Consider the following 20026-nt stretch of genomic DNA (forward strand, 5'->3'; position numbering starts at 1 on the left):
GGTGTGTTATCTGCAGAGCAGCCCCATCAGATCGCCGCACCTGAAGCTCACAGCAACCCGGACAGCGTCCCTGAGTGTGAGTAGACACGGAAAATGCCTCTGAGATGGAAACAATACACAGAAAAACAACTTGGAGAAATAGGTTGTGTACAGAAGAGACTTTAAAAAATTACAATAGTATTGTCAGAGAGATGGGAAGATAGTTTGCTTAGAAAACAACAGGAGCTCTAAGAAATTTAGAAACATAAAAGATAGTAAGAAATAGAACCTCAAGCAGAGGTTTGAAGACGAAACTGAAGAAGCCTCCTAGCTAGAAGGCCACGACTGTGGGAAAATGGGAGGAAAAAGATAGGGCAGTAAAGGAGCCGGCCCGGAAGCACAGCGTCCAAATAGCAGCCATCCGGAAAAAGGACGAGAGCAAGTTAGGGGGGGACACTGCAAGGAGCAATTCAAAACTTTTCCCTGAACTGACTTCCCAGGTCAGCGCGGCCCGCCCAGTGTCCCCAGGAAGCAAAGCTCCCCCCCCCCCGAGAAGCCTCAGAGCCTAGAGGCAAAGCAAAGGTCCTGCGAGTTTCAGGGAGGAGAAAGCTGGGTTTCATACAAAAGATCAAAAATCATAATAGTGTTGGACTTTTGACACAAAAAGTCGCAAGAAACTGGAACACAAAAAAAGAAAACAGCTTACGTTCTGAGGGGAAATGCTCCGCAGTTTAGACTTACAACCGCAGACAAACCAGCAGTCCAGCGTGAAGTTAGAACAGAGGCGTTTTCCATCATGCAAGGTCTCAGCAATGTCCCCTCAGCGCACCCTTCCTCCGCGAGCTCCAGGAGCGTGTGCTTCACCCTAGTGGAAGGCCCGGAGGAAAAGAGCCCTTGGGCTCACAGGGAGACCCCAGCCGGGAGGAGGGACGGTGTTCTCGGGAAGATGGTGGGCATTCCAGAGGGACCGAGACGTGGGTAGCCCAGATGACTGGTGGAATGCCTAACGGATTTGAACTTGGGCAGAGTTTTACACACCTGGGGAGAGTTTGGGAATGAAATACATAGAAATGCAGAAAACCCAAAATGTGTCAATACAGGGACAATTAAGTTATGCAGGAAAGAAAAGAACTGTAGTGCATTTCCTGGCTCTGCCACTCTGTCGCACTGGCATCATGTCGAACGTGAGCCCTGCACTGGACAAGATCACAGTCCAGCCACGTGGGAATTTCATGGTGCTGACAGTGCACTTGTTTACTTGGGCGGTGGGTGGCGGGAATCTCTGATGCAAAGGGTGAACTTCATCTGGCAAGAAGGCAGTAGGGAGTGCCTGAAGCTAGGGTATCAAGACATAAGAACACAACCCCTTGTTAGAGACAAAGGAGTGGAAACCAAAAGAGTGGCCAGAATTCTGATGATGGTTCCTGTGGGGAACGGACATCCATTGAGGGTGAGATCTGGGGAGCTGCGGCTTTCCGGCTGGATGCCTCTTCAAACTGCATGCAAATAAAAGCTAATTTAAAAAGCAAACAGAGGAGAGTGACTGCAATTCAGTGTGGAGGAGCTATTGAGGAAATCTGAATAGAGGGTGGACGTGATCTAAGTTGTAATTCAAGAAGCAGGCTTGATTTCAAGCAGGGCAACTGCTGTGGGACAAGAAGGGTTGAGAAAAGTCTGCCAGGAGGAAACGGGGTCGGGGCTTGAGAGCCAGGAGGGGCAGCAGAAGGCGCACCTGTCAGATCTTCATCCTGCAGCCCCGGCCGTCCGCAGCCTCCAGAGCTGCCCGCTGCCTTCCCTGCACCTCGGCTCCCCGCGCCCCTCCAGTGGCTCCCTTCCCTCCAAGGGGTGTTCCCTGAAGGGAGCGTCAATCAGACTGAGTTGAATTATGAAAGACAATTTGATTTGAGGTAACCTTTGGGACCAGACCCATGTCCTCATTCCGGAGGTGCTTCGGGAAAGGAGTGTAATTGTGAAAGTCCTAAGTATCTCCACTTAGCGTGGGCTTTTGAGGCAAACTCAAGGGTAGGCTTGTTAGGGATGTGTGGCTGAAATAGAGAAGCACCGCTGGGAGGCAGGGTGAGCACTGGTGCTGCTGGTGGTGCTGGTGCCAGTGCTCCAGGTGATGCTGGTGCTGCAGGTGGTGCCGGTGCTGCAGGTGGTGCAGGTGGTGCCGGTGCTCCAGGTGGTGCCGGTGCTGCATGTGGTGCTGGTGCTCCAGGTGGTGCTGGTGCTGGTGCTGCTGGTGGTGCCGGTGCTCCAGGTGGTGCCAGTGCTGCAGGTGGTGCCGGTGCTCCAGGTGGTGCAGGTGGTGCCGGTGCTCCAGGTGGTGCAGGTGGTGCCGGTGCTGCAGGTGGTGCCGGTGCTCCAGGTGGTGCCGGTGCTGCGGGTGGTGCCGCCAGTTCTCTGGGTGATGCTGGTGCTCCTGGTGCTCTGGCTGGTGCTCCCCTCACACAGTGTTGCTTTTAGCTGAACTCTTTCTGCTTTAAAGGAACAGAGACACACAGGCTATTGTAGGTGAAAAGAAAAGGGAGAGGGGATATTGTAAGGATTTTGAGAATTATTTTAAAAATACAAGAGACCATCTTAGCAGCCAGAGAACTAAAACTCCTGGAAAGCTGGTTGGGAAACGGTGCCGGCTCCTGTACGTCTCCATCCACACTCCCCAGGGACGCAGGGACCCGCCAGGCTGCTGCCTTTCCTGGGGAAAGTCTTCTTGAGTTGAAATAGATTACACAGCGATTATTTTATGTTTTATTTGAATCTTGAAGTTGCCACTCAAGGCAATAAATACTGAATAACAGGCTACATCATTGAAAATGATAAAAGAAAAAAAACATAAAGCATATTTCTGCCTTCCGGAAACAGATTTTTTTTTTAATTCTCTGAACAGTAAAGTCAAGAAATATTTTTTAAAATTTTTCATTATGAGTCTTACAACATTGGAACATTTATGTCACATTTAATTTAAAAATACACACTTTTCAAATCAGTCTGACTTTTGTTTACAACACTCTGCAGAGAATAGAAGAACAAACATTAAGGAAATATGTCAATATATATTTAAACTGAATTGGTTTTATTAATATACATGTTGTTGAAGAGGTATCACTAAGGAGTCTGGAATTCTAGCTATTTAATTCAGCGAATTACATTACATCTGAAGTATTTTTAAATGCCTTTGTATATTCTAAAGACATATAGGAATAACCCTTTAAAAGTTCAGTGATGACAAGAGATGTCAATTGTACGTAAGATGAGAGGAGGGATAAAATAAGAAAAAGAGAATTCAAACTTTTGAAGCACCGCCTACATGCTGGTCACCAGGTGTTTCACATGGACTGTGTTTTTCATTGGCTGCCAACAGTCTGAAATAGGCATTACTGTGTCCATCTTGCAGATGGGGAAATTGAGGTTGGTAGGAATTAAGTAAGTTGCCCAAAGTTAAATAGCCGTGTAACTCCGAGAAAGTTACTGTACTCTGCACTCTCAGCAGAGTCACGTCTGTGTTTCCGTGGTTCTGATGAGTTTACAGGCGCCCCACCTGTGTGATCCTCTGACCCTCTTCTGTCTGTGTGGACACGGCCCATCCTTCCAGGCAGGGTTCAAAACCCAGCTCACAGTGTGACATCTGTCCTGGCCCAGGTCCCTCTTCTCCCCACTCCTATGGCTTTCTGTGTCCTCTGAGTGCCGCCCCGTCCCATGTTCATACCCACTCCAGCCAGGCTGGGAGACCCGGGGACAAGCCCTGTGCTCGGGCCTCCTCCAAGCCCCTGGATACTTAGCGCCTCCTCCGGGCTCTGCGCCTCCTTCCCTCGGCCCCTCCTCCCCCCTTTCCTGAATTGGTGTCCGAAGCCCTCTCCCCCTCCCTCTCCACTCTTTCCAGGAAGCCAGCTCCATCCCAGGGTGCACTGGCCACCCCTCTCTGAGACCAGCCCCTCTAGCGGTCATGGACACTGGGACACCTTATATGTAACCCACCCCGATCAGCCTGGTCTGTCTGCCTCTCTCCCACCAAAGATCCTCCACAACACCCTGAGTCTTCTGCATCTCCGTATCCGTGGATACGACCTCGTCTCCCCCCCATCTCCCCTGCTATAGCCATGGTCAAGGGTGCTTACGGGGCAAGTCCAGCCAGGCTGGTCAGCTCCTCAGGGGCTTCCCACCACCCCCTTAGGATGGCCACCTCCATCTCCAGACCGTACCTCACTGTCCCACTGACACGGTCACACTCACCCGGCTCTCTCTCTGTCTCCCTGTCTCTCTCTCTCTCTTTGTCTTTCTGTGTCTCTCTCCTGTCCACCCGTATTGGTTCCTCTATGCAGCTTTTCCGATCCTCCACCCTCTCCACCAAGGTAACTCTCTCTGTCCCATCCCATGAGGTAGGGACGGGTCAGCACTGCTCAGTGGAGTGTTTCTCAAACAAATAAATCAATCTGTTCATCCAGCAGAGTCTCGGAGCGCTTCCTCACCATAGCACAGACACTCGGGATGCAAATGCGCTCCAGCTTTAATGGGCCCTCCCTGAAGCCCAATGAGATAGGGCAGCTTCCTCCCTGTTAGGGATCAGGCAGCCAAGACACAGGGGATGGGGTTTCAAATGCCTCGTTCAGAGTTACTCAGCCTTGAGGTTTTCAGCAAGTTACTCAGAGTCTCTGGCCCAGAATGGGAGTTACAGTGGCATCCGTCTCACAGGGTCGCTGTAGGGTCCAGACCCCTAAGACGTGAGGAAATAGCAGGCGCGTGACGCGTGCTCTGAGCGTGCTGCTGGGGCCGATGGGGAGCAGCACTCGGGACCCCAGGCTCACGTCCGCGCGCCATTCCTGCTGCGCCCCGTGCTTGTGCACCCTCAGCTCAGCCGGGGCTATCGAGGCAGCACGAGACACATACCGCCACCAGAGAAGGGAGGCCGGAGCCCGGCGGCCCGGCAGCGGCCTCCCCACCCCTGGGGCTCCCCCTCTGCGGCGCCGGGCCGGCCCACGGCCGCTCCTGCCAGACCCTCCGCCCGGCCAGCGGCTGCACGCGACCTGGCCTGGGGCATGCGCCACCAAACTTGGTTTTCCGTTTCTGAGACCCTGTTCCCTGGATTAAAATCGGATAAGGGACAGGTCAAGCATTTAAAATAACATGGAAACTGGCCTTGAGAGCGTGGAATAGACAATATTTTATAGATGTGTGTTGGCTGCACTAACTCCGGGGCAAGTAGCCACTTTTCTAGAACAACCTGATACGAAAGGCCGAAGATGGCTGAAGTCAGGTCAACACCAGAAAGCCTGTGAAGGCCGCGGCAGCCAAGGGGCGCGCCGTGGTGTCCCCGAACAGCGTGGGGCTGGGGCTCCCAGCGGCCACGGAGGAGCCTGGGGCTTGCCTGCGGTGCCACTTGTCACTTTGAGTAACTCAAGCGGGGTTAACCCGCGAGCTCCCGAGACCCTCGGAGTCAGCATACTTGCCGAGGCTTCGAAGTTCTGACTGTGTGAGAAAAATGCAAAATGCATTCATTGTCACGTTTGGATGGTGTGTGTTGTATAAGGTGGTGAGAATGTCGGAGAGGGGGCCTGAAACAGTCTGTCAATGCCTCGCAGACCCCGGCCCGGCACCCAGGCCCACCGCAGCCCAGAGGTGGGCAGAGGCTGTGGCCACACCTGCTGAGCACCCTGGAAGCGTCTCGTGTGCAGGGGTCTGCAGGCTCGTTTGCCCCGCACTGCCCTGGTCCTGCAGGGATGGCGAAGACTGATTCTGCTGTGGTTATGCAGGGTGCACGCCCTGGAGTGGCTGGGCCGGAAGCCTGGGCTTTCATGAAGTCACATTTTTGGAATCTTGAGCTGCCCCCAGAGCTCAGCCCACCCCCGGCCCCTCTCACCTTCCTCCCTCAGCATCCAGTGTCCTCATTGCACAGGTGTTTATCCAGCTCCTGCCACGTCCAGTGTGGTGGCCACTAGCCACGTGTGCTGTTGTACCCTTGACATGTAATTGGGGCATCTGAGGAATTAATTTTCAACTTTCCTTTAATCGTGTTAAATAACTATGTATGACCAGTGGCTACTCCATTGGGTCCTGCAGCTCGAAAATACAGCCATCAGTTGAACACGGGGCATTTTCTTAATCTCGGAAGGAGAAAGACTGTCAGCCGTAGTCACACGAGGATGTGACAAGTGCTCTCATTCTGATAAACAGGCAAAACTGTGGTTTGGTCCTTCAACAAAGATCCACGGAGGGGCCTCAGACGCAAGGCTCCGAGAGCCGCCCTGGGAGATGCGCAGCCGGCGGAGGCCTGGCGACAGTCTTGAGAAGCATAATTGAGGAAGGGGACGTGGACATGACTTCCAAACCGCGAGTGGGGCCTGGACCCTCCCGTGAGTGGGAGACGTAGATGAAGGGCCCACCGCGGCACCTGCCGAGTTCTGCAGCTGGGGTGTCACCTCAGCACCGGGGTCCCTGCTTTTCCTAAGACTCACTCCAGGGATGCCCCAGGCTGCGGGCTGTGTTGTTGTCAAGGAAGACGTGTGTGTGTTGATAGACGTGAAGCAGTGGCTTTTCCCGCCCCTGGACCGCCGGCACCTGCCAGGGGCTGGGGGTGGAACAGAGGTGCTACCCACCCAGGTGGGCACATTCTCTCCCGCCGGCCACCCCACCAACGGACTCGATCTGCACACGTGTGGGCTTAGGAGGAGCCACGCTCCCCAAGTGCACGTCCCAGAATCTCCTCCTGGGGCTTCACTCTGAAATATTCCAAACCATTCAGTCTTGTAGATCAGGAGGTGTCTGTGGATCTGAGTGGGGTCTTGCCCCACGAGCTGTTTGACACAGGCAGAGCAATCTCTGTCCAGTGGGCTTGAAGTTTGTTGTCGAGTTTAAAGGGGGCAGCGGACACTTGCAGCCGGTAGAAACGGATCACACAGAGGAGGGGCCCGGCGGGACTTGGCTGCGGCTGGTGTGCAGTCTCATCTGCAGTTCATGTCAGAAGCTGCGGAGACAGCCTGAGAGCGTCAGCCGCGTGAGCGGGCCTGAGAGACGCTCGAAGTCCGAGGCCAGCTAATCCCAAAAAGTTGGGGAAAAAATGAGTGTAAATGGTTTACACAGCATAGGATAAGGAAGGAAAACTAGTCCCAGTTAAGACAGAAGGACGGCCTCCGCGCTCCCGCTCGCAGCTCTGGGCGCTGCCTCAGCCGCCGTGAAGTTCTGGGCAGCTGAGTGCGGTGAGCGAGAGGAGAGGGGGCCAGGCCGGAACCCACCCTGGCGCTGCGCTTGTACCATCGCGGACGGTTCCCGCGGCCGAGCGGGGCAGGGGCTGCGCTGAGTGACCTCCCTGAGTAGCACAAAGCCAGCTGTCCCACACCGTCTCCTGGCAATCTGGGTGAATCTGGTGGCTGAGACAGGACTGCTCATCCGCCTCTGGGGGTGCCTGAGGGGCAGGTGGCTCGGTGCAGAACAGACGCAGCAAACAAGCTACTGATAAACCGAGAGGAGACAGGAGATGCGGAAGGTCCTACCGTTGTGCTGACCTGCAGGATCGTGGGCAGCAATACTGTTGTTATGCCTACTAACTCATGACTCGGACAAACACCGAGTGGTGGCGTCAAGCATGCCCACTCCCACCTGGGGCCGCGTCCTGAGAAGCCCGGCTGGTGTAGAAGCCAGACTTGGCTACTTGTCAGTTCAGCGAGATGGAGTGGCCGCGGGGGGGCCCAGTTCTTTAGCATCTGGAGTCTTTGTCTGTGATTCTTGACGCAGACTCTCCCCCAGCCCGCGTGACCGTGCACATGATGGAAATCTCAGCTGTCTGTTCACTTCCTGTTGGAAACTCTCCATAGACCAGCACTTAAACAAGAAAACTCTTGCGTTCTTTTCTAATTACAATGAGTGTTACTCCTGTTTTGCTTATTATGTTTTTGAGAGACGGTGGCATCCCAAAAGCGGAAGGCCCATCGCCCTGGCGTTTCCGGGGTGGAGGCCCTGCCCACGTCTCCACCTCAGGCCTCTCAACTCTGCCCCTCCCTGCACCACACCTTGCCGTCACCTTCCTGACACGCAGACATGACTGCGTCACTGATTGCTGGAAAGAGTTCAAGTCACTCCCTGCTTCCTGCATAAAACCTGGAGTCCTGTGATTAGTCCCACCCCACATGGTTCTCGCCTGCCCCCCACACTCTGACCCCACGTGGCCCTCGCCCCCCATGCTCCCACCCCACGTGGTTCTGGCCCCCCCATGCTCCAACCCCATGTGGCTGTGTCCCCCCCCCCACGCTCACTCCCAGACGCCCTGCCCTGTTCATCCCCGTCAAGACCCACCTCCAGCGTGGCCTCTTCCTGGGGACCCGCCAGCCCCTCGACGGGCTGCCCCTCTTTGTGATGACATGACGCCCTGCGGGTGTGTTTGTCCTGGTGTCGCCACACTCTGTCTGCTCACTCAGCAACCACTGTCTGAGTGCCGGTGACTGGCCGCGTATCGGGTGCAGCGAGGGGAATGGTCCTGAGAGGCTCCTGAGCAGAATCACTGACACATCTAAGCCCCCGGGACCGTAAGTGCCCTGAAGTGCGGATCTCTGCCTCTCCCCTCTGACTCTGCACCAGCACAGGCTCCGGCCCAGAGGAGGCTCCCAAAACAGACACACTCTGGGGCCCAAGCCGGGCAGGGCCTCCCCCTCCAGGCCCATAGGCAGCCGTCTGGCCTGCAGGAGCTCGGTCAGTGAGGGCACTCACACGGCTCACTGCAGACAGCGGAGCAGCTGCCCACAGTGCTGTTCCCTCTGTGCCCACCATTCCCGGCAGAGTGAATACACAGACATACAGACAGACAGACAGACAGAGAGATGGAGAGAGAGAGGGGTTCTGGGAAGAGAAGAATTATAATTGGCAACAAAACCTTGGAAAACCGTCCTTTCTCAAAGAAAGGTTGTGAACTCCTGCTGTCAAGTTCTTACTCAGGTTTGGGCCAACTTCAGGGTGATTTAGTGCTGCCTGCCAAGTGCCCCGAGCCTGCTTTCTGTGGTGCTGGGCGGGGCTGACGTGGGGCTGACAGGTTGTGCGGAGCGTGAGCTGTGCACTTACTCTCATGAGCAGATGTTTACGGTGGGTGGGTCCTTATGTCTACAGGTACAGTTTTATCCCCAGAAGATTCAAATCCAATACATCCAAAGCCTTTCCACAACGTGTATATGTTTTTCCTATTTCACATGAATGTCCACGTGTTAACGTAGTCTGCATGGACTAACCCTTAGTTTAAAGCATGTGTTACACTTAGCGTGCATTTGGTCAGGCGTTAATAAGCCTGTGCAGTCAGCTGCACGGTGTGTAAGTGCTTCCCAAACTGTCCTCGGGGATGCAGTCAGGGTCTCCATGTTACCATGTGGAATGGTAGTCATAAGAGACTAGGCGATGAGGAAAAGCGCTGGTAGTAAGCAGACAGGTGCCAGCTGCACATCCCTGTCACCAAGCTCCTGGCGGGGCACCGCATGCGCATGAGGGCCTGGCGCGCTTCCATCTCCCTGCGTCTGCGCGGACGGCGTCCGTGCCCACGCTTAGCGCTCTTTGCCCGGGCTCTGCTGCCCTGATGCCCAAGACAGTAACACAGGTCCTCTTTCTCTCTTTCCAACAGCGTGTATGGCTGCCCCTTGGCTAAGAAACGGAAAACACAAGATAAACAGCCCCAAGAACCTGCTCCCAAGCGAAAGCCGTTTGCAGTGAAGGCAGACAGCTCGTCCGTGGATGAGTGCTACGACAGCGACGAGACGGAGGACATGGACGACAAGGAGGAGGAGGAGGAGGAGGAGGAGGAAGAGTACTCGGAAGACGAGGAGGAGCAGAGGGACGACGAGGACGAGGCGGACCGGGAGGAGGAGGAGGACGACGAGGAGGAGGAGGAGGAGGAGGACGGCGAGGACGTGGAGGAGGAGGAGGAGGACGAGGAGGAGGAGGACGAGGAGGAGGAAGAGGAGAACGGTAATTTCTCAAGCACTACCCAGTGTCGCAGGGGGACTCGGGTGCGTTTTCCAAGGAGAGCGGCCTGGGGTTTGGGCCCAGGACGCCCTAATTAGTGCCGGCCACGGGGCCGGGCCGGCCGGGCCCTGCTGGGAGGAGTAGCTGCTCGTGCGTCTTTCTTTTGAAGAGTTTCTTAGATTATCTGCTAGACGTTAGATGTTATCTCAGTCCAGTTGCTATTCAGATTGATCGTCACAAAAATTTGCTGACATATTTATGGCGTCCGTATGGCTTGTCTTACAGCTTTTATACAGAGAGGTGAGCTGGCACGCTGGGACCTTAAATTTGCATTTTCTCCGATGCCCTAGCCAAGAGGTCCTGTTACTGTCCACCCCAGTGGCGTTGGGCTAGCCTAGCCCACACGCCTCCCCAGAGCTGGAAGCTTTGTGTGACCACTGGTGTGTCAGCTGGGGAGGTAGGTTCTGTCACCAATGGTCAAAGCTCTACTTTAGTGACTGTCAGATGTTGGGACCAGGAGGGACGTAGCTGAAAGGAAGTAACTGGTCGACCCGCCATCTGTTTCCACGTTCGAAAACCATGTTTCTGATCCAGCGTTGTGAGTGAGACAGACACGTGAAAAGCCCACTGCAGGGGTAGTGGCGTGTTTGGGGCAATCAATTCAAGATGATTTTGCTTTGATAGCCAGTTTTCTGTTAGTGTCAGACTCAAAAATATGACCTTAAAGCCAATCCTTTCACAAGAGTCAATTTTTTTTCTGGAAAGAAGTGGGAGTTTTCTGGAGTCTAGTTAGAGTCTCTACTGGCTTAGAATTTGCCTCAGAGAAATGCTAAAACAGGCTTAAAAAGTGAGGAAGGGGGGGCGGAAATAGTTCAGTGGCAGAGCACATGCTTAGCATGCACGAGGTCCTGGGTTCAGTCCCCAGCACCTCCATTAAAAAGAAAGTGAAGGTAATATTTCTTCCTCACTCTTCTTCCTTGGCTCAGAGCTCTTCACGACTGAATCCTGAGGAAGACGACTTCTCTACACAAAGGACAGTAGTTTTAGCCAGAGAACAGAGTGCTTTTAGGTCCAATAGGTGTGAGTTACTTGTTGCTAATTTTGTGCGGTGGGCATATATGAACATTCCTCCTTCAGAAGTCACACTAGTTTGTTCCAGGAAATCTGAATGTTATGAAATAATCCTAGATTGTTATGGTGGTTTAAGGCCCTTATGAAAACAATCAACTGTTACGTTTACATGGATAATGCAAATGTATCTATACATGCGCGCGCGCGCGCACACACACACACACACACACACACACACACACACACACATACACTTGATGAATTAAAACTTGGCCTCCCAAGGCTGTTTTTCTTGTCTTACTGCTATGGAACCTGGTGTGGAGACAGCGCAGGCAGGAGCATCAGGGTTCACCCTAACACAAGCACCACTGCTTCTGCTGAGCAGACGGTGTCATTAATGTGATGTGGGCACTCAAACCGAGAGTTCAGAACAGCAGCTCCGTGTAATCTGTGGCAAGTTGGGGAATAGACCAATTTGGCAGGTTATTTCTGGACGCTGTATTGAATGCAGTTCTGGGTGAAATCTTCGTTGTTGAGGCTGATTAATGATTTGCGTCTTAGCCGTGGCTCATGGTTAAGATGGCGTAAAGCATGCTCCTTCACATGCTCGTTCTGTGTTCGGAAAGCAGTAGACTGCGCGTTTGAAGTTATGGATATTCATGTGTGACGGATTAGAGTAGGAGATATTTGCGAATACGCATCATTTAACCCGGGGTCTTAACCAAAATTCAGGTTCTGCTCTCCATTTGCTAGAATTAAACTTTCAATTTTAGTTCACTTAGGACCATATTTTAAATAATCTACTTTTGAAAGTACAAAGTGACATATTTTGAAAAGCAGTCAGAGCCTTATTGAAATAGCTTTAGAATGTGACTGTCTTCGGTTTGTTCACTCTGACTTAAACACTTACGATTGTTTTAAAAAATGAGAAAGCCAATCAAATCTAATGACATTTTTCTAGAAAAATTCAAATAAGTGGGCTTAATCCATGGATGAATGGCAGAACCATGGAACAATTGCATAATTACAATGTCAGCCCCAGAATGTGACCCACGCAGCACAGTGACCGGCATTCAGGTGTTCGGCAAATGCTGACTCCAAGTCTTTGGCATGTGAGGAGGTTTGTTCCAGAAAGAAAATCCCCAGAAGGAGGATAAATAGCCAACTGCTGGCTCCTGGTTTCAGAATTTGTGTTAGCTGGAGCCCCCGCTAGACACCTGCGGGAATCACCTGCTACAGGAACTTCTGAGGCATCAGCCGGAACTGCAGAAGGGAAGCTGGGCCGTGGGGGCCGTTCCGGGGTCGTCAGGCCGCTCCTTCTAAGACAGACAGCAGTGGCGTGTAATAACTCACTCCCCCGAGGGAGCCTCTTGTGCAGATCCCAAGTCCCCGGGAGCCACTGGGATCCCACGAAGGTGGCCCGTCTGAGGGACCCTCACCATGCTGCTGACCGCTCTAAGTTCTCTGCAAGGAGCCACCGAAGTCTGACTTGATTTCCAAGTCAAACGAAAGTATCCCTCTGAGAAGAAACCGCGTCTCAGGCCCAGTTCCTGGAGACGCTGTCACCGCGCCTTTTCGCCACGAGCGCGTCTGTGGGAGAAGCCCCCGAGCAGCTGCTCCAAGACACACTAGCCTGCACCACGTGAGACCTCCCAGGTGGAGTGAGCCGTAGCCCCGGGCCAGGAGCACCCAGGAACGCTCCGGATGCAAAGATGCGTGGCTTTGCTGAGCAAGCACCCATCTTGTGCGATCAGACTCCTGGCTGCGTGGGTTCCATGCAGGAACGCTTCGAGGGCGCGTGTCTGTCCGTCACCTTGGTCGCGTCCTCACCAGATGCGTTCTGCCTTACCTTAACGGCTGAGACTAGTGCCAAAATCACTATCAACCAATGTGAGTTTCCACCGCCGTAGTTACGTCCGTGACAGGAGAAAGATAGGACAGGACACGCCACGCGGCGTGCCTGCGTCCCATCCTGGTGTTGGCAGAAATCGTACATTTCTGGAAATCCAGAGAGTGTTCTTTTGTGTCTGGTGACCGGAGTTCTGGGTCAGCATCTTGAAGTTGGTCTTTTACGTCCCTCAGTTGACGCTCACGGTGACCGTTGTCGCAGGGCCGTCAGCAGAGTCTCTTCGAGGTGGACTGTGTGTCTTGCTCAGCAAATCGAAGCACAGACAGTGACTGATAGTCAGCAGAGGAGCGAAGCAGTGAGGACGCAGCGAGAGGGGCTGCTCAGGTCACGTCTGCAGCAGCGGACAAGCGCCTCACACGGGGGGACCGGGGCATCGTGCTGGAGCCGCGCGGGTGAACCTGAGCTGGCCTCAGCCTTGCTGCTGGGTGTGACGTCTCAGCTGTGCCCCTGACAGGATGTGCTGTAAGCTGAAGCGTGGGGCCTGCTGAGAGGTTTGCGATGGGTGAAACCAAGGTACAGGCACCACCGCACGATGGCAGCAGGCGCCCGGCCCACAGGAGGGCTGGCGTCTGTAACAGCCACGTTATTTATAACTGCTGTCTAGGTGTTTGTTTAGTTTAGAATCCTCCAGCATCGTCATCACACAGGACCCAAAACGCTTCTAACAGTGCGCATTTCCGACCAGCACGGCGACGTCCAGCCCTACGCTTGTTCTTCAGGCCGGTTGTGTAAGGCAGGCGGGAAAAAACGATCTCGCTCCCATCGCACTAGTTAGAAACTGAGGCTCGGGGGGGGGCCTATAGCTCAGTGGTAGAGCGCATGCTTGGCGTGCGTGAGACCGGGTTCAATCCCCAGTGCCTCTGTTAAGGGGAAAAAAAACATTAAAAAAAACCCTGAGGCTCAGAAAGAGTAAATGATTTTCAGTGAGTAGCAGATGTGTGGGGAAGCTCTGCTGGTGGTTTTCACACCACGGAGTTCGTGCTCTTTGTGTCACTTTGTGCTCTTTTCAACACCAGGGGAAAGTGCCTGAGCAATTCGTTTCAGATTACATTAAATTCATCATTTATCAAAATCCTATTTTGTCCCGTCGACCTGTCACAGGCTGGTCCTTGGCATGGTTTTATTTTCAAGATGCGTGGAATGGTCTGTAACTAGCCCGTAAGCGTTCCCTTGTCATCCTGAAGCTGAGAAAGTTAGTACTCAGGGGGCACAGGTTTTCTGATGGCAGGTTGTGTACATGGAATAGTATCTTTTCAGATTCTTGTGGTTTGAGAAATCCGGATCAAATGTTATTTAATGCCTAATAATTTCTGGTTCAGGTTCATGCCATAGCCCACGAGAAAGAATGCGTCTTCAAATAATAGAAGTACACGCTTCCGTGTGCGTAGATAAGTGTGTGTGTCTGTATCTCCTTACACGTATACAGTACCTCTGCCCACCGACAGGGAAGAAATCCCATGAGGAAGAATCTGGCAACTTGCCGTCCAGACGAGCGGGGACGTTCGCTTTCACTGCCGTGTCTAACACAGAACTGCTTCTTCTCTTTAACCAAAGTAGAGTCGGTTCACTGCGTGGTGTCACTTTCTGGTGGACAGCGCAGTGACTCAGTGCACACACATGTTCCTTTCCACGTCCCTTTCTATTACAGGCTGCTACGAGGTGCTGAACAGAGCTGCACTCACTACGCAGCGGGACCTCGCTGTCTGTTTTGTGCTTAGCGGTCAGTGAGAATGCTTTCCTACTATATCCTGGTTCTGAGACGCATTTGCAAAAATGTGAAGTCCTTTCTTTGCTGCTCTTTGCTGAATCTTGGGACTTTCTTGACAATTTGACTTGGAAGACAATTCGCTTGACCATTGGATTAAATTAAATGGTCGAGTGTGAAAGGCTTCCTTTCCTGAAGGTTCCCTGGCTTCACGTGACTCAGTCAGAGGCGTGGGGGCCGGCGTGGAAGTCCACTCTGCGGAGGACGGGGTGGTCTGAGGGAAGACGTGAGCTTCCCATCCGGCAGGGCTGCTGTGGGGCCGTGCCAGCTGCCCCTGCAGAGGCAGTGTGACAGGTGTCGGGCAGGGTGCAGCCTGCTGGGCCCAGGTCAGAGCTCCCGTCCCGTCTCCCACCTGTGGACCCCTCCGTGGTGCGGGTGGGCAGTGCCCGTCCCTCCCTGACTCTGGGCTCTGCTCAACCCTCCCTACCAAGAAGGGTCCCACCCGTAACCAAGCTTCTCTGAGGCACTCAGCTTTCTTTGAGGGGAACTCAAGACGGTACAGATTCTCCATAGAAACCATTTTTTTTAAATCACAAAGTTTCCAAGGTGTTTTTGCTTTCACACTCAGTGATCCACTCGGCCCCATGCTGTTTAAGCATCCTGACCATTTGCAATGGGGGGCTTGGATTTTCCTAAGACAAGGACAGAATGAAGAGGAGGGTCTGCACCGTGGCTCTGCGCTGCGTGGACTCCTCTCCGGATGCCGTGATCACCCTGATTAGTCAATCACCCTCTTACATCGTCCTCAGGAAATGCCCCTGATGAGGGACGCGAGCTGAGATGCAGACAGACTGCGGAAATCAGAATTAGCCCGCCGGCTTTCTACTGCAGTCAGCAGAAAAAGCACCGCGTTCTGAGCCCGGCACAGAGACAAAGACGTGCTCAGTGTGCAGGGCTTCAGCTGCACGCGGTTGTGAGAAAAAATATGACGGCTGTTTATCGTCTTAAAAATTTAAGACCATAAGGGCAGAATTCGGCATTTCTAGGTACCAGTCCATGATAAAAATTAAACTTTCTTCATGCACGCTAATTTTGCACAATTATAAAATATAATTATATCTTTTATTTCATGAATTTTCAGACACTTCAATACAAACCAGAAAACTTGCTGGCAAGGGAAAGCCACGTACATTTGAGAGGCAAGCAACACACATGAAGTGTGGGGAAAACTGCTTCTTCATAATAATGAGAAATAAAAGACGTGAGAGAAAACCTCTAACACATTTTTACTCAATTTGTTTTTAAAGTCCACTTGCGGGGATCACTGGCTTCTTTCCTTGTCTTAATCACATTTTTATTCCCAGTGCCAGTCTGGCCTCGAGGGGGACCCAGGCCGGGTGGGTGTGGCTGCGGGCTTCAGCTGCACCCCAGCTTGGGGGACTGCTCGCTCTCCCTGCACTTCAACTTGGCGTCCAAGGGTCAGGATGGTAATACTTGCCCCTCGTCCACCTCCTGTCTGGTTTCCCAGCTTAAAGCAGGTGCAGCACAGAGGAGCACAGCTCAGAGCTGCTGTGCAGCAACTGTCACTCAGGAGGGCTTTTGCCTGGCACTCCCCGCCCCCCAAAGGCACTGGCTCAAGCTCTTCTGTAATTCCGAACCCCAGATCCACGATGAGGCACAGCAAATGCATTATGTACGTAAGGCTGCATTCATTTAAAAGGCTCCGAACCTGGAGACAGCTCATTTTCAACGAGGGAAAGTATTTTCTACATCAGAAGCGTGCAGGGTTCCATGCAGACACAGAAACTCAGCAGACATCAACTTTTGCCCCAAAGAGATGCAAACAGTATGAAAGAGGAGTGTGTGCATGAAAATATATACATTGTGGTCCTTTACGCAGTGCAGAATTAGAAGCCGTAAGCTGAGATGGAGGCTTTAAAGATTTGAGTCGAAAACAAGAACAAAATTTTCCAGATATTGAAGATTGGTTGAGCTGTGAGTTACCATAGAAAGTTTAGTGTTTCTGGAAGGTCTTTCCTGTCTGAGGGGGATTGAATTCGGCTGAAGAGAACAGAGCCCGAGTCCTCCCAGGCTCCTCTCGTTGGATCAGCCACATTTGTATCAAACTGTCCTGTGAGAGAGAAGGACCAAAGTCTTCACAGACTCTTTTCTGCTCCCTGATTGACAGCATCTGCAGTAACAGAAAAAACCTTACTCTGCTGCGGGGAGAAGTTCAAGGGCATCCAGTTAACTTGGAAGTTGCTGAGCTGTTTGTGCCTGTGTGCGTGTGCTGTGCGTGGAGGTGTGCACATGTGTGCTTGTGTGCATGGGTGTGTGGGGGGGGTATGCATGGGGGTGTGCACACATGTGCTTCTGTGCATGGGGGTGTATGTATGCATATGCTTGTGTGCATGGGGGTGTATGTGTGCATGTGGGGGGGGTGCACGTGTGCTTGTGTGCTTTGGCGGGTATTTGTGCTTGGTACAGAGCCATGTGCAATTAGTTAGTGTATCTCAGTCCATCTCCGCCGGGAAACTGTTGACCTCAAATGGCTCCTGTCTGGGTGGGAGGAAGACTGTCGTTCAAATCCCCAAACTCAAATAAGCCACAAACCTAAAATGTCATCAAGTAGAAAGGTCCTCAAAACTTAATAAACGGAACTTTATTCATTCACATTCCTTTAATTTAGATCCCTAGTGAGTAAAAACTTTAAGAAAGAAACAGAATTTACAAGTTCTACGTAAAAGTTATGCAGCTTGGACCCTGTGAGAAAATTGCTATTTTCTCCTGCTGTTTGTCTCATTGAGCTTAAAGGAAGCTTTTAAAGTGTGTTTCAACTTATGAAATGGACAGCCTCTAGAATCAGTCAGCCAATTATCCTCTTCAGGCATTTTGTCGTGATTGTAGTGTGTGCCTCTGACCCCATCGGGGGGCGCCCACGCCCCGACACCTCCAGCTCGGGGTCCCCGGAGGCTGACCGCACAAGCCTGAGATCTGACCGCATGACTGTGGTGCCCACCTGTGCCAACGGCAGGTGAGAGGGAGGGTCGCGCAATAGACGCTCTCGGGCTCCTGGCAGACATGGGTGACCCTCCTCCACCACCCACAAAGCCGGGGCTTCCTCTGGAGGTGACGCAGCAGGCGCGCAGGACTCCGTCCTGCACGGCAGACGTGCCCCTGGGAGAAGGCGTAGCTGTGGCTCCCGGGGAGTCAGGAGGACAAGCCCTGCCCCCGTCTCAGGGCCAGATAAGGGCTCGGGCCAGAGTGTCACACTCCAAACCGGGGCCCAGCGCCCACAACCCTGCCACAGGACCGAGGATGTCATGGAGCTGTTCCTCGCTTGTGCAGTGGTCTGGTGGTAGGTGGTTTATGTAAAATCTGTTGCTTAAACCCACATGTAAATTATATATATACACATATATGCACATATAACATATATATATGTTATGTAAGTTATAAAAGTTATAAAAGTCACAATCGGAGTTCAGCTCCTACTGGACCTCCATGCGCTGACCCTGGGCTGGCTAACCTGGCAACCCCCAGCTGAACGTGGTCATTTAAATATAAATTCACTGAATCTAAATTTAATTTAAATTAATTAAAAGTGCAAATGCTGAAAATACATGTCCTCCATCGCACCAGCCTCTCCCCCACGGCCTCTCCTCCTCGAGGGGCCCTGCATCTCCTCGAGTCTCTGTTCCAAGGCCACCCTCCCAGCGAGGCTTGCCTGACTTTCTGAAGTCGCCCCCGCCCTGCTCTCCTCCCGTCCCTTAATTCTGCCTCGTCTTCCGTCACAGCGCAGGTCACTCCGACATCACAGTTTGTGTTTATTTTCTGCCTGTTTCTCTCTCGCCGACTGCAAGGTGACTTCCATGACTGCCCACACGCTGCCTCTCTGGTTCAGTGTTTTGCTCCAAACAGGGCTGGATAAAGAGTTGTTAAGGGAATACACAGCAACATCCTGTTCGTGGTCCCCTGGCCCTGCAGAATTGGCCTAAGCAAAATCATGACAGAACACCCCTCTGGGGTCTGGTGATCGATGTCGTCCTCTCTAAAGTGTTTGCTTGTGAAGTTTGAGGAGGGTGTCCAGAAACGCCAGTGTTTGACCCAGGTGAATAAGAGGCGTGGAACCCAGAGGCCTCAGTTTGCCGCGGGCTTCAGCTGGACCAGCTGCCCCGACCCCAGCCTGGGTCTGCACCTCTCGGGTCACCCTCACCTGAGACGCGGGACACCAGGGCACGCTGGGGCTCGTCAGTGCAGGGGGTCTCTGTCCTGCTTGGTTCACGTGGGCTGAGGAGGGCCTTCAGGCAAGGACAGGAGCTCGGATCAGAAGCCTTTCAGATGTACCGGACTCGGTGGAGAGCCCTGGCGGGTCTGTGACGGGAGGCCGAGCCCGGGGTGTGGGGCCTCCCTGAGTCTGCGGGCAGCAGGGACATGGCGCACTCCTCACTGGGCCAGAGGGAAGCATTTGCTCCTGATGCATGGAATGGGGTGGTTTACAAAGATGGACACAAAGACAGCAGTGGATTCCACAGTACCAGCGAATCCAAGTCCAGTAAACCCACTCCTTTGGTGGGGAAGCGGGCGAGCTGCTCAAAGCACAGGCTGTGTGGCAATGAGACCGGAGCCCACAAGTTGCCACAGACGACACAGCACACAGCTCAGAGAAAAGGGGCTGGAAGCGTATTTGGGTGGTTGCCCGTAATTCACCAGAATCGTCTCCGCAGGGATTAGCACCAGTGAGATCAAAGAGCCTGCTGTCTGACGTAAGGCCGCAGAGACGGGAGGCCAGGGTGTGGGCGGCACTGGCGGCGAAGGAAAGGCCCTGGAGAGGCTGTCCGTCTGCTGTTCCAAACTGAGCGGTGGGCCGCCCCGCCTGGAGACGGCACAGCAGGGCAGCTGGGCAGAGCGCCAGGCCAGCCTGCGGGGGTGCTTCCTGAGAGCAGGACCTGCTGCGAGGCCCGGCTGTCCACGGACGGGGCACGTGCGGACAGGACCACCCGCACGACGACGACACCGCCCAGCTGGAGTGTCAAGTCCAGAGTCTCACGACGGCGCAGGGGCCCCAGCCCCTTCCCGCAGCGCCGGGAGATTACCACTGCCCTGCAGGGTCTCTGCTCCCCTTAAGTAGAAAACAGTAACAGCTAATTCGAAGCACTTTCTCGCTGTCAATAGGGAAATCTTACTCCAGAGAGCAGCCATGCACCTTAAGCCACTTTTAACAGAGACGTTAGGCGCTTTATCAGTCCGTGGAAACAGTTCCGGACACCTCTTGAGGCCGCCGTGGCATGAGCGCGGTTTTGGGCACCTGCCTGTGCCTGGCGCCTCGGGCCACACCTGCCCTGTCTGGTGTCAGGGACACAGCTGCGCACTTTACATGTAATCGGAGGGTCGGTGTCAGTGGAACAGTGAGGTGGTCAGTCTGTCCT

The 20026-nt window shown here is 53.3% G+C and overlaps 1 protein-coding gene across 16 annotated transcripts in view; it reads left to right on the top strand.

Moving 5' to 3' along the window:
* MYT1L (myelin transcription factor 1 like) overlaps positions 1-20026 on the top strand; it is a 373300-nt gene that overhangs the window by 257811 nt on the left and 95463 nt on the right. For all 16 annotated transcript variants that reach the window (XM_064494756.1, XM_064494755.1, XM_064494758.1 and 13 more), the window contains exon 9: positions 9572-9915. In XM_064494756.1, the coding sequence (XP_064350826.1) occupies positions 9572-9915 (344 nt within the window). The remainder of the gene's footprint in view (positions 1-9571; positions 9916-20026) is intronic.

This window comes from Camelus dromedarius, chromosome 15 (genome assembly GCF_036321535.1).
Source record: "Camelus dromedarius isolate mCamDro1 chromosome 15, mCamDro1.pat, whole genome shotgun sequence".
Lineage (NCBI taxonomy): Eukaryota > Metazoa > Chordata > Mammalia > Artiodactyla > Camelidae > Camelus > Camelus dromedarius.